This window comes from Furipterus horrens, unplaced genomic scaffold, assembly GCF_987537825.1.
Source record: "Furipterus horrens unplaced genomic scaffold, mFurHor1.1.pri manual_scaffold_1, whole genome shotgun sequence".
NCBI lineage: Eukaryota > Metazoa > Chordata > Mammalia > Chiroptera > Furipteridae > Furipterus > Furipterus horrens.
Window position 1 is genome coordinate 57,998,536 of NW_028327171.1, and position 15,529 is coordinate 58,014,064.

At 37.9% G+C, this 15,529-nt stretch overlaps 1 protein-coding gene across 1 annotated transcript in view; it reads right to left on the minus strand.

Annotated features, from left to right (window-relative positions):
• The window catches only part of LOC150021163 (phospholipid scramblase 2-like), a 39,187-nt gene extending 33,545 nt beyond the window's left edge, over positions 1-5,642 (minus strand). Inside the window, 1 exon segment of the mRNA XM_090286323.1 lies at positions 5,444-5,642. Within this exon segment, the coding sequence (XP_090142449.1) occupies positions 5,444-5,642 (199 nt within the window).
• Between the last annotated feature and the right edge of the window lie 9,887 nt (positions 5,643-15,529).

Below are 15,529 nucleotides of genomic sequence, written 5' to 3' on the forward strand. Positions count from 1 at the left end.
TACTGTGTATACTCTATATACCATGTAAATTTTTATTACACTGAAGCTTCATAGCTTATATGTAGAGTGCACAGAGTAATAATTACATATACAAAGGTAAGACTAAGAAGAAAGCTTAAACCTCATATTGATGTCTTTTAAACACTATACTTTTATAATAAATTCCTTCTAAAATGAACAAATATTTACAGATGATCAATAATCTGACTCTGTTCTAAAATTAGAGGATAGAGCTATCAACAAGCCAACCTTCTCTCAGGGGGTTTACAGGCAACTTCTCAGAGATAGAACATACATTTTTTTAAAAAAGATTTCAGATTGAACTAATGGAGAAAATGCATGAGGAGAGGGGAAAATATCAACTAGTTGCTTTTAAATAAGTAAAATTTAAGTTGAGAACTAAACAATGAGAAGGAAAAAGCTTTGTATGATGATCTGGTGAGAAATGTTCTAAGAGGAAAGAAAACTAAATGCAAAAATCCCCAATTTAGGGATGAATTTGGCATGTTTGAGAAAGAGAGGAGCATCCTAAGGGAGAGAAGGAACAGAAGCGGCTGTCAGTAAAGAAATAGGAGCGGTTCATCTAGGGAGTCCCTTAATAAGGAGTTTGGATTTTACTCCAAGTGTGTCTCAGGCATTAGAGGATTTCAAGCAGAAGAGTTCCCTGACCTGATTGATATCGTAAGGAGTTTTAGGAGTGCGAGCACTGGGATTTAAAATGAAAAGTGCTGATAAAAATCCTGCCCTCGTTGCCTAATGGGAGAGAGAACTTTATACTCACCCTTACTGTAAGGAGATACAACACTATAGTAGTTAATGGATTGATTAGAATTGAAGATAATTCATTTGAAGGAAGGGACCAGTGCTATATTTGCCAAAGGAAAGTATTTGGATGAGGAGAAAGGGAAGGAGTTGGGAAGGCTTCCCTGAGGGCCAAGGGATAGAAGGAGGTGAGGAGGCTGGTGGCACAGAAAGAACATCTCAGAGAGAAGCCCTGGCATAGCAACAAACAGGGCCTTCCATATTAGAGAAAAAGACCCATCTATCCAAACAGTAGAGAGCCAGGCTTAAGGGGATACTAAGGGGAAAGCAGGAGAGTCCCAAGACTTTGTGGCCAAATTAAACATTTTGGCCTCTAGCTCAAAAGTAATGGGGAGTCAACAGAGACTGGATACCATCTGTAATATGAAGAGATTTGTATTTTTAAAGAGCTACTAAGAAGGTGGAGATGTGAGTTAAAATAACTTACAAAAATCACAGGACTATTACATTGTCTTAAAAATACTTTCTTTTTTACTTTTATATATAGTTACAGACATACACTTTTATTTTTATTTTTGCGTACATACACATACAAACACATACAATTGTTTATATAATCCTGATGAGTTAAAAAGTCATTATGAGCATGGCCAAGTATATCACTGTTAAGTGATCTGAAGCATCCTAAAGTTTGTAGGAAATAAAACAGCTTAATACTGTACAAATTTACATTTAACACACTTGGCATTTTGTAAATAAATAAAAGTAAGTCAACATAGCAATCATTAAAACTTCATGAGGGAAAAGTGAGATTTTTGGTCCTGAGAATATCTAATAAATCTAGTGAGGCTGCTGTTGTGGTGAGAAATAAACACCATTCTGGCTATATTAATGAAGATAAAAGGGAGAATAAAGATGATTTCAGAAGAACAGATTTTTTTTTGTGGTAAGTACTTTTTTAAAAGACATTTTTTATTTAGCTTTAAAACAAAGTTTAGAGGGCTGTACAGAGCTTTCCATATACCCCCTTTTGACATATGCAAAGCATCCCCTATTGTCGATATCACTCAACAGAATGGTACATTTTCCCCAAGGATGCACATACATTGCTACAACATCATAATCAACCGAAGTCCCTTGTTTACCTTATGGCTTACTCTTGGTGTTGAACATTTTATGGGTATGGACAAATGTATAATGACATATTGCCATCATTGTAAAACCACAAAGAGTATTTTAACTGCCCTAAGAATCCTCTGTGCTATGCCAGGTTATCCTTCCTGCAACACCCTTCCTGTAAACACTGATCTTTTTACTGTCTCTATAGTTTTGCCTTTCCCAGAATGGCATACAGTAGGAATTGTACACTACATAGCCTTTTTAGGTTGGCTTTTTTCACTACTAACATGCATTTAAAATTTCTCCATGGAATTTCATGGGAGAATTTTCATGAAAGAGGTTGAAAATTGCTGATCTAGACTTTCTTCTATATTATCTCTAATGCCGTTAGTTTCACATTGTACATTCAGTTCTGTAATGTATTTTGAGTTAAGTACTGTGAACCTGCAAAGTCTGTATCTAGATTCATATTTTTTACATATGGATGTCTAGTTGTTTCAGCAGCGTTTGTTAAAAAGGCTATCTTTGCTCCATTATATTACTTTTGCTTCTTTGTCAAAAATCAGTTGACAATAATTATGGTGTCTTAATTATGAGCTCTCTATTTTGTTCCATTGACCTATTTGTTTATTCTTTTACCAATACCACACTGTATTGATTACTGTTGATATATAAGTACATCCTACTCTTAAGTTAGCATCAGTTTTTTAAGATTGTTCTTCTCAGGATTTTGTTCTTGATATTTTTCCCTAATATTTATTGTTTTGCTCTTTAGAACATTAATTTTGAAAAAGATGCTTGATTAATATGCATCTTATTTAGAATTTTCTTGATAGAAAAAACCTAGAGCATAATGACTGGTATTTATTTAAACCTATATACTTATGTATGTTATGAAATATATATCAGGAGATCTAGCTGATAATTTTATTATAATGAACTGACACATTAAAGCTATTATCTGTTAATTAGTATGATTTGAATAATATTTATGTATATAAAATACAATAGAAAAGGGAAAACGGACCTGGATAAAATATAGTTAAACTAAATATTTCCTAATAAGCCTGGCATTTTTTTAGTTTTCTCTAAGATTTTTATTTTTTAATTTTTAAAGAGAAAAGCAGCTGTAGGTATATTTGTGTGTAGTTTTTCAAATACTGAGCTAGGCATTGGGTTCTGAAATTATATCCTTTCAGAAACTAAATAAAACATTATGACAAGTAACTTCTTAATAACAGAACTAACAAATAAGAAGGAAAGTAAACTAAGTAAGTTACTTACTTTGGTTATCCATAATTTAGAGTTCTGAAAAAAGAAGATCTACTGTTATTACATTTTCTACAAATTTATAGGTCAAATATCACTGTTGAAACAAGATGCTCTGTAACTATATAGTCACATACATGGTGTATTTCTTTTTATTTATCTTATCTATTCATATGTAGCCATTTCAGTCCTTTTGGCTTGATCCTTCTCATTGCTATGTTTTTGAGTAGGACTTTAGATGTTGTTGTTCAGCCAAGGATGGTGGACAATTTCTAGAATCTGGGACGAGAGGGTCTAATGAGGCAAAAGGCCATGAAGAAACACTGTGGGCATAACACTCCCACATGATAACCAAGTTGAAACTTCACAACTCACACAACCTAAAAAGAACATGTGATCCAGCACCTAGACTCAAGGCTGGACTCCAGGCATGGTCCAGAATGAGAAGAAGAAAGATTAGCTATCAGGTCATGCTACTGCAAACATCTCTGGAAATCCCCGGTCCTGTGGATGTGTCCTACCCAGCATGAACAGAAAATTTGCGTAGGACTGACCCCCTATTCTGTGCATCAATAAGTGCTTTTAGCTAGAAAGTCTCCTCTCAGGCAATGGTAGGAGCTGTAACAACAACAGAAACTTTGTGTTGCTTATTTCTACAGAAAACAAACAACCAAACAAGACATTGTGTTCAGTACTTCTGCCTTCCAGTGCCTTGATCCCATCCTAGTCCTTCCTACTACTATCCAGTTACTATTCTCCTTATCTCGCCACTTTAAAACCAACTTCTATATTCCTATTAATTAAAAGTAATAAAGGTGACAAAAACTTTGTTACCTATGTGATTTATCTTGGGTCCACACACTAATATTAATCAGTCCTACCCCTTTTCAAGCCCTATCTTGCCTTGATTGCCCTTCACTAAGTCTTCCTACTATGTCACCCTAAGTGGTAAAAAGATGTCAGCTACTCTCTCCATATCCTTAATTAAATTCTGCTGTTTTCAACAAGAACTCACTTCCTTCCTCTCCATTTCAAAATTATTAACATGCAAGGCCCTATACTAAGCACTAGAACAAAATGGGGGATGTGGAAGATAAACAAAAATTAAATATAATATTACAAGTATTCAAAGTGCTATAAATAAATCTAATGGCACTTTAATAAAGAGTTTTAGGGGCACTAGGTTAGATGGAAGGAGTGTCAAGGAAGACAGATCCCAGAGCTGAAAGAAGTGTGTTTGAAGAGTGGGTTGGATTATAGACAGAGGTAACTGCATAGGTAGAATTCCTGAGGCTGAGTGAGCTGATCTCATTCAAGGAAAGGAAATGTCTGTGGGTTACAGACCCAAGAGGGAGAGATCATTAGACATGATGATAGAGAGGTGCACAGGAGACCATCTTACACATTTACTGTTTCTACAGCTTCGCTCTAAACTCTCAGAGGCCAGGGCATGGCCAGTCCCCTGCAAGGCACTTAATTGGTGCTTTTTGATTGAACAATGTGTGTACAGTCAGAAAGAACGGCTTCCTTACAGATTTGATTTGCGAACTAGGTATTTCAAATGCCACTCTTTTACCCAAGTGAAACAGTCCACTCACTCCATAAACAGCCTTTGTGTTATGTTAGTTCAGCGTTCAAGGTCTTCTAATCAATATGCTCACCAGGGTGGTATTAAGAGAAACGTCCGCTGTTACAAAAGTTCAAGGGAGAAAAAGGGGATCCCAAATTGCCTGACAGGTCAGGTGGAGCAAGTGACACTTGTGCACTACTAACCACATCCTTCATCTTGCTAAACTAGGAGAAACAATAGTTCCCTGCCTGTTCTTGGAACTGGGAAGTGACCGTGCCAGACTTCCAAGACCAAATGGATAAGTAAAACCCCAAGGGAACCAGACACTAAATTTGGAGAAGCAAGGACTTTGTCAAATATTACAAACAATAAAAACTGACTGTCACTGAGTACTTTGTACAGTGCCAGATCCTGCTCTAACGGAGTTACACTAGAACATGTCCTACTCGAACTCTTATAACTGAGTAGACACATCTTCAGAGATGAGGTAAGGAAGGAAGGCCTATGAAGAAACTGGCTGGAAGTCAGAGTCCCCAGATACTAAGTAGTAGAGGCAGGAGGCAGGTGGACTCCTGAGATAATGATCTTGGCCTCTAATCTACAACCCGCCTCTATGTTTCCAATTCTGGTGGCCCAGGGTGCCTAGCGCAGTTCCAGCCATGCTCCTAATTAGTACCTACGTTAAATGACAGCTAGCGGGCTCTATTAATAGCCCCCTCTAACTTCCCCAAGAACCTGGCCGATGCTTCTGGCCCAGGATGCTCTCTGGGCTGTGTAGAGATGTACTAGGGGAGCCCAGCCTGGGGGCGTTTTCAGGCAGAGATCTTCTTGTCATGGGCAGTTTCGTGGCCTGAGGTACCACCTGAGCAGCTGGGGCCCCTGCTGAGCCCTGGCTCCACTTCTGGGTGGCTTTGGAGGCCATTGGAACCCCACCCCCCACCCAGGGACGCAAACAATGCTGGTCCTCCCCGGAGCCCCAGCAGCTTTCCCACCCTTCCCACTGAGCCCCATTTCCGAGGCCTTTGGGCATCCAGGATCCAGGAAGCAGGGAGCGAAGTCGGGCCTCGGGGCAGCCACAGTCTTGCCTTGGGCTGTGCTTGTGGTCAGGAGAGCTTCAGCGAATCCACCGCCCTCCTTCTTGCTCTCTGGAGAGATGTCAAAGACATTTGTTCTATAGCTTGGGGCAGCCAGGAACTGGCATGTCCACACCAGCTGGAACTGAGAAAGGCACTACCTGGTAGGTGGCTTCCTCCAGGTGGTTGCTGACTTCTGGCCTAAGTAACTTCCTTTATTCTGGCTTGATGTCCATTCCTTGGACCCCTGTTGCTTTCAAAGCCTGTTCTGTTCTGTGTGCAAGAGAGCACGGATCAACCTTGTTTTTCTTTAAGGTCTCTCTTCTCTTTTGCTTATGCTTTCTTCCTCTTTCTTTATGTCAGATGACATTTTAGCTTGTTTTGGAGACAAAGCAACTTGGTGTGTAGAATATTTACTGTTCACTCTATACATACTTATTAAATTGAACTGTTCATTGATTTTTTTTCTTTAAATATTTGTATTACAAAAGTAACAGAGGGTCTTCCAAATAATAAAGCCTAATATGGAAGAAAAAAGTAAAATATATCCTTTTTCTTCCCATTATTCTCTCCATTGCACTGTTACCCATGGTTAGACACTGAAAGATTTACTAAGAGAGAGGTAGATGAGAGGAGAGAAAAAGGGTGCTGGAAGGGAGAGGAATTGAGACAGAATCAGAAAATCGGTTGGAAAGAGGAGGGAAGAAAACCAAGCCACTTGGGTTCAAATCCTTTCAATCACTTTCATCCTTCTCATCCCTCTGATCATCTCTGTGACCTTGTGAAAGTTACCTGACAATCTCTGTGTGGGTAAAGTGAAGGTAGTAATAGCATCTACATTGCAGGATTTTTTATGAGGATTAAGGAAGATCAAATATGTAAAGTTGCCTGCCACAGAATAAGCACTCAGTAAATGTTATTATGCTGTCAAAAGTTTAGAAGTATAAAACCAATGAACTACTGAAATAGTAATTAGTAAAAGTTTATTGTGCAGACTGCAAGTGCTAAAACCAAATCATGGAATGAAATGTAGGGGTATGTTAATAAGGAGCTTATATAGTAAGAAAGCAGTGAGTATGTATTCTTTACAGTGATTAGTTATATTAGAATTTTCAATGGTTACCTCATATAAGTCTTGGGAAACAGTTTGCTTATGATTTCCAGAGGCTAAGCAAGACATAACTCAGGTCAAGTTAGTCTTGCAAAATAAATTAAGCTTTTTTTATATGACTACACTGGTTTTGTCTGCTCAGGGAATTTTCAAGGCCAGTCTCCATTTGTTTTTAATTTTAACAGTACAAATATGTACATACACATCAATATAGTGCCTTTTTTATGTAAGTAGGATTATTTCTCAAACTGTTTCTGATGATGCACCTTGGAAATCTCCAGGCCTTTAATAAAGAACTGTATCATTGATGTAATCATCTAGATGTACTTTATTTTTAGCTTTTTGCTGTTATAAATTATGCTGTAGTCATCATCCTTGCCCAGATCTTTTTGTACAGACTACAGAAAAACATTCTATTCTGTTGCCAATAAAGTAACAAAATGCTGTTTTTCACATCTCTCCAATTCCATATTATCAATTCTAGATGTTTACTACTGTGATTGGCAAGGATTATCTTATTCTTATTTTTATTTGTAATTAATAATAATATTTTTCCATTGCCATTTAGTCTCCTTATTCCCCCCTGCCCCCAGCAATCAACACACTGTTGGCCATTTCCATAAGTCGCTTTTGCTTTTTGCTCAGTCCTACCAGCCCCTAACCTCCCCTCTCCCTCTTAGCTGTCATCTTGCTTTCTATCTATGAGTCTGCCTGTATTTTCCTTGTTGGTTCAGTTTGTTTATTAGATTCCACATACGAGTGAAAACATATAGTATTTGTCTTTCTCTGTCTAGCTTATTTCACTTAGCATAATGTTCTCCAGGTCCATCCATATTGTTGTAAATGGTAAAAAATTTTTCTTTTTTATGACTAATATTCCATTGTATAAAAAGAACCATAGTTATTTTATCCACTCATCTACTGATGGACACTTTGGCTGTTTCCATATCTTGATGATTATAAAGAACACTGCAATGAACATAGGGGTGCTTCGAACTAGTGTTTTGTGTTCCTTCAGATATATTCCCAGAAGTGGGATTGCTGGGTCAAAAGGCAGAATAATTTTTAATTCTTTAAGGTATATCCATACTGCTTTCCACAGTGGCTCACCAGTCTGCATTCCCACCAACAGTGCAGTAGGGTTCCCTTCTCTCCACATCCTTGCCAGCACCTGTTTGCTGATTTATTGATGATAGCCATTCTGAACAGATATGAGGTGATATCTCATTATGATTTTAATTTAATTTTTAATTGAGCATCTTTTCATATATATTGGCCATCTGTATGTCCTCTTTGACCAATTTTTAATTGGGTTGTTTGTTTTTTTGGTGAGTTATAGTTCTTTATAAATTTTGGATATAGGCCCTTATCAGATGTATTGGTGAATATGTTCTCCCATTCAGTGGGATGTTCCTTTTGTTGATGTTTTCCTTTGCTGTGTTTGATGTAGTCTCATTTGTTTATTTTTTCTTTTGTTTCCCTTGCCTCAGGAGATATATCTGATAAAGTATAGCTATGAAGAAATAATATATATTTTAAATTTTTATTTATTTACTTTTAGAGAGAAGGGAAGGAAGGGAGAGAGGAAAACAATATGTGGTTGCCTCTTGCACACCCCTAACCAGGGGCCTGGTCTGCAACCCAGGCATGTGAGCTGACTGGGAATTGAACGAGTGACTCCTTGATTTGCAGGCCAATGCTCAAACCACTGAGCCATATCAGCGAGGGCAATTATATTGCTGCTATGCTTTCTTCTATAATTATGGTTCCAGGTCCATCTAAGTTTTTAATCCATTTTGAATTTATTCTTGTATGTGGTGTAAGGAGGTGGCTTAGTTTCATTTTTCTGCATGTGTCTGTCCAATTTTCCCAACACCATTTATTGAATAAACTCTCTTTAGCATATCGTATATGCTTGCTTCTTCTGTCAAGTATTAATTGGTTATAAAGGTGTGGGTTTATTTCTGGGATCTTTATTCTGTTCCAATGATCCATGGGTATGTTTTTATGCCAGTACCATGATGTTTTGATTACTATGGCCTTATAGTATAGTTCAGTAATAGGTAGCATGATTCCTCCAATTTTATTATTCTTTCTCAGGATTGTTGTTGCTATGCAGGGACTTCTGTTGTTCCATATAAGTTTTTGAAATTTTTTTCTAGTTCTGTGAAATATATCATTGAAATCTTGATAGGAATTGCATTTAATCTATACATTGCTTTGGGTAGTATGGGCATTTTAATGTTAATTCTTCCTAACCATGAACATGTTATGTGCTTCCACTTGTATCTTTTTCAATTTTCTTTAGTGTTTTATAATTTTCTGATAATAGATCTTTTATATCCTTGGTTAGGTTTATTCCTAGGTATTTTATTCTTTTTGAGGCAATGGTGAATGAGATTGTTTCTTAATTTCCCTTTTTATTAGTTCATTGTTGGCATATAAAAATGCAAGTGATTTATGGATATTAGTATTGTATCCTGTTACTTTGCTAAATTCATTTATCAGCTCTAGTAGTTTCTTGGTGGAACCTTTGGGTTTCGCTACGTACAGTATCATGTCATCTGCAAATAAAGACAGTTTTGATCCTTCCTTTCCAATTTGGGTGCCTTTATTTCTTCTTCTTGTCTGATTGCTGTGGCAGGGACTTCCAGTACTATGTTAAATAAGAGAAATGAAAATGTACATCCCTATCTTGTTCCTGATCTTAAGGGGAATGCTTGTAGTTTTTGCACATTGAGTGTGATGCTGGCAGTGGGTTTATCTTATCACATATAATCTTTAATATGTTTAGGTATATTCCCACTAATCACAGTTTTCTGAGAGGTTTGATCATAAATGGGTGCTGGATTTTATCAAATGCTTTTTCTGCATCTATTGACATGATCATGTGGTTTTTATCCTTCATTTTGCTTATATGGCAAGTCACACTTATTGACTTGCAAATATTGTGCCAAACTTGCATTCTGCAATAAATCCCACTCGATCATGTCATATGATCTTTTTGATGCATTGCTGTATTCAGTTTGCTAATATTTTGTTGAGGATTTTAGCACCTATGTTCATCAGGGATACTGGCCTTTAATTTTCTTTTTTTTAGTGTTTTTTCTGGTTTTAGAATTAGGATAATGCTGGCCTCATGAAATGAGTTTGGGAGCCTTCCCTCTTGAATTTTTTGAAATAGTTTGAGAAGAATAGGTGTTATTTCTTCTCAAAATTTTTGGTAAAATTCACCGTGAAGCCATCTGGTCCAGGGCTTTTGTTTTTTGGGGAGTTGTTGGATTATGCTTGTTTCACTAGGTGTAATCTGTCTATTCAGATTATCTGGTTCTCCCTGATTTAATTTTGAGAGATTATATGTTTCTAGGAATTTATCCATTTTCACCAGGTTGTCTAGTTTATTGGCAAAGAGTTGTTCATAATATTTTCTTAGAATCCTTTGTAGTATTTTTTGTGTCAGTGGTTATTTCTCCTCTTTCATTTTCTATTTTATTTGTGTCCTCTCTCTTTGTGTCTTGGAGTCTGATTAATGCTTTGTCAATCTTGTTTATCTTTTGAAAGAAACAGCTCTTGGATTCATTGATCTTTTGTATCATTTTTTTAGACCTTATTTTATTTATCTCTGCTCTTATAGTTTCTATTGTCTTCCTTCTATCACTTTGGGCTCCGCTTGTTGTTCTTTTCCAAGTTCCTTTAAGTGTAAAGTTAGACTGTTTATTTTAAAATCCTTTTTATTGCTGTTGTCTCTGTTTTCCTGCCTAAGCCAACTGCTGTTGGTCAATAGCTCCAAGAGTCCCACCGCCCTAAGGTGGAATCGTTGTAACAGGGCCTTATGGCAGCAGAAGAAAAAGGCCCTGATATCTGGGTGCCTCAGGTTCATGTGAAGAAGGGCAAAGTTTTCTATTTTGAGAAAATAGGCTTAGTAGGGCATTTACATTTTCCAATTAGATTATCAGACACGAATTCTTCAGTCTTCAACATTGGGCCATAGAAGTTTGGGCATAATGCTGGTAGCATTAGCAACCATAAAATTTCTATAACATAACACAGTCTTTGTTGTTGTTTAATGACATAACAACAAAGTGGGAGTTTTCCTCTTTGGTTGGATTGGCTTTGCTTTACATTATCATACTAGGAACCAGGCTAATGAAAGCACTGGTATCTGTAATATACACCTTCCAAGGTTTGGTGTGCTATGGAGAGACATATTTTGAATTAGTTTGTAAAAATTCAGAATTCATTCTTTGGAGAAGAGACGAGGCCCCAAATAACCATAGAATTGGCTCAGTGAATTGATATAGAGAGACCTTGACATAAGAGCATTATTGCTAATATAGAGTTGACTCACTCTTTGCAAAATAATATTTTGGACTCTCTCACAAATTGTCTACATAAAAGTCTTTGTAAAAGAGATGGACCATTTTATTTAAAGGAGTACTTGTGAACTATGAAATAGAACATATATGTTCAGGCGACATGCTTCAGTAAACCCCCCACCCTTTGGCCCCTTCTTGGAAAATTAAAACACCACCACCCAGGTTACTTTCCTCTGGACCAGAGTAGTCTGGTGTTTCAGTGAGTCCAATTCAGGTAGCAAATGTATTTCTGTTTTTCATGGCCAGGTAAACCTGTGTTCCTCTGCTAATAGGATGTTTAGATTCACCTTCTCTTTCATTTCCACTTTCTCCATGCAGCCCACCCCTCTCATGCCTGCATTTTTTGTTCATTTAAAATTCTAAGAGAATATTTCATTTTGTTTCATATCTTAACCTAAATTTTTACTATCCTATTTTCAACTCAGCCTCCCCACATATCCTTATTATATTTTCCTGGTTTTATTTTGTAGATTGTTTCTAATATCTTTGAAGTTGTAATTATGGACTGTTTGCTTTTTTTTTTTTTTTCCAGCTACCAGTAATGTCTCTATACTTTGTTTGTGTTTGTCTCTCTTGTCCGAAGCCTTTAAGTGGCTGGTGTGGAAGTCATGAGTGAGCTCAGCTGCTCATGCCAGGCCCTTCTGCAATAGGCTTGTTGACTAGTTTACCTCATTATGTGGTGAATGGGTAAGAAGCTGCACATTTTTTCCTTTAGGTACTCCAAAACCTGGAGGTTAATTTTTTGACTATTCAGTTTCTCCAGTAAAAAACGGCCACAAATATATTTATCTGAATTATTTGAGTGAATCTGTTTTCTTCACACATACACACACACACACACACACACACACAAATAGATTTATAAATGAAATGAATTGTGTAATTAAATCCTCTTTTTCTGTGAATGGCAATGATGAGGAGGGAATTCTGGTACTAAGACTTAACAGAAATGTGCTTAGGAGGTTCACAGTAGTCTATGATCCAACTTACACTGTAAACTTCATCTAATAGAGACTTCCTCTGGAATATTTCTGGTGGCTGTCATCTGTTGGTAATACTTGATTAAAGGTAAAATCTTCCCTAGCAACTGATTCTCAAAAGTAATTTTTAATGCAGGAATAAGCCAATGTTTGTTTTCTGTCATTGCCAGACAGAATAACCTCAATGTATTAGTGATGGAAAGTCAGAATTCACTGGCAGAAATAAATTGCCTTTAGTAGACAAATTGACTTTAAGCATCTGTTTTCCAAATCTAGTTGGTTTCCACCTTGGGTAAATTTATAAGCTGTCTTTTGACACAAATAGGATATTTTCCACCATTAAAAGCAGATTGAATTTTAACTTGAATGTTCTGTGTGGAGAGAGATTAACTTCAGAGGTCTATGGTCAATCGACTGTTGGGTATCAATCATCTTATGGCCATCCCTGCTTATAAATCCAGAGCTTCTAGTTCAAACCCTGTATTGTCCAGTTAATATATTTCATCGGGTCTTATGCTAAAGATTTTTGCCCTTTTCTTTCATGGTTTTCCACATTTGGAGACCATGACACTAAGAAGGGAAGTCAAGGCCTCAGTGCCCAGCTGGTATTCCACCCTGCTCTGAGATGAGAATGGTCCCCAGTTTGGCATCTTGTGGGAAGACATCTTCTGTCTTCCAAGGGTAGAATCAGTCTTCATCTGTGGGTTCAGAATGAATTTTATATGCCATTTAAAGCCACAACACAGAAATTCAATTTAGCCAAAATTTCCTGTATTTGGATGAGCCACTTCTCTCAGGTTTAAAAACCTGTGATTACCAGCATGCAGCCATTTTTATGTTCTGCTCTTGCTCTACTGCAGGAACCTGCTCAAGTGCCTTGATCTACATTAGCACATTTAATCCTCACACAGAATGTGCGAGCTATATACTGTTATCATGCCCACCTGACAATTTAGGAAATTAACAGGGAAGGACTCTTCTTAAGGAGACAGGTTTAGGTGCAGATATATTGCCCTAAGAAATTCAGGAAGCCAGGGCATGGCAGGTGGGAGCAGAGACAGGGACAGGAGCTGAGGCAACCTCTGAACATCCACCTGGGGCACTCTAGGAGGAGTAGTTGTATTTTGGAAGCTTTTTTCAACTTACTTTTTTATTAAGTAATGGCAGGAATTTCCCAATTGAATTCCTTCTAATTACTGTTCAATTATAGTAGCTCTTCTTGAGTACAAATTCCCATCAACCTCAATACCTAGACTGGAAAGAGCAGCTGACTGAATGCTAGGAGTCCAGACATGACTTTCTGGCCATTTTAACTGCCTCTGCCTGGCCTATCTCTTCTCTTCCAGCAGCTACTCCACTTCAGTCCTTTTCCCTCTTCGCTATACATACCCCTTAGTCAGGGACATTTAATGACACACAGTTCACTGTCACAACGCACCTTGCATTACCTGGCTGTTAGGCCCTAGGAAAGCCCCTAAGCTCCCCTCTCCTGGGCATCTGGCCCATCCAGGGCAGATGAATATTTCTGACCCTTTGTATTCCCTCTCAGGCCAAGGAAGCTTGGGATGATGGGGTTAGGAGTGCAGAAGGCACTTCCCATCTGAAGATAAAGAGTAGGCTTCACACTTGTGCAGTTCTGCCCTAGCCAAGTCACACAGGGCAAGTGGCCCTAGGAACCGTGGCCTCACTTTGCTTTTCTGAACTTTCCCACTCTAGCATGTTTCTAACTGGGATCATTAGGTTTAGTTTTATCTATTTGTTGAGTCTCTTTTGACTGAAATATGCTATCAAAGTTCCTCTCTACACCCCATCACCCACTGATTTCCCTCACATAAGCACCCCAAGACACAGCTCTCAGATTTCCAGCCAGTGGCTGGGCTCTCTGTGAATGCCTGCTGGTGATTACCAGATTAAAGGGGTAAATTGGCCAAATCCCACAGTCTCTGACTTCAGGATTATATTGAATTGGGCTGTGACCACAGGAGATTTAAACTACTGACACTTAAATTGAACATCAGAGAACACTCCCCCTTCTCCATCCACAGGCTAAGAAGCTCTGTGTAAAAAGAGCAATGAATTACAGTGTGGAATTCTTCAGGCGGCAGATTCCCTTTGATGGTTTCGGTAAACATTCTGGCAAACTAGCCCACATTCTGAACACAAGTAATCAGCTAAAAAAATTTGAAATCTGGGGTACAGTGAGGGTAACTAACAAGAAACTGGAAACGAAGCCCAACTCCTGACTAGCTGACGAGACAAACACAAGTACTGGACAAAAGGCATTCCACAAGGAAAGGTCAGTTCATTGGCATTAAAACAAAACCTCTCACAATGTGCTGTCCTAGCGGACCTGTCACGGTTCGTGATGCTGCATCTTACTGCATCCCATCAGGTGGAACTCAGTTGCACTTTGTCCTATTAGTGAAGATGATACTTCAGTCGCTTGATCACTAGGCTCTGCTGTAAAAGTTACTCTTTCCCCCTTTAAAATTAAAAATGATTTTGTGAGGACATAATTTGAAACTTATAGTATCTTTGTACTCATCAAACTTGTTTCTACCAGTAGGGTCCTGTGGTGTCCTAATTTATTCAATAGGTAGTGATCTCTTCCTATATTTTGCTGCTCAGATTTACTTAGTTTTGCTGGTGGAAGCCCTTTCAATTTGGTTCCTGCATCCCTGTGATATCCCACCATTATTCCTTAAGTACCTCTTTGGCTTTTCCTTAAGTTGTTTAAGACTCATCTTGTACTTGTGCCTGATTCATTTCTGGGTGTAACTATTTCTCAAAGAACCCAGTTCTAGTGGAGAATGGTATTTAGAAGCGAAGATCTAGGCCTTGGTGGTCAGAACGATTACCTAGATGTGCTTTTCCTTTTTTCTCTTCAGAGTAAAAAGGACAGGCAGAGGAAGCCCTGTTCTGAATGAATCCATGACACCACATCTCTATATGTCACATCATCCAGAGGGAAAGAATCTCAGGAGTGCGAAAGCTCTACTCAAAGGCAGGCATGGGGATATGGGAGCAAGGCATCAAATACCTTTATAGTAGTTATCTTTTTATTCCATATCCTTTGGTCCTCTTAAATGCCTGTGATTAGAGTAGTAAATTGATCAAATCCCATTGGTGAGGTAAGAAAAAATGAACTAGAATGGGGGAATATCACGGAAATTAGGCCACAGAAACCATTCTACTAAGGCCTAACAGTGTCTGCCACAGTTCAGGCATGTGGTAACTGTCTTGTAAAAGTAATCATAAATAGGTATTTT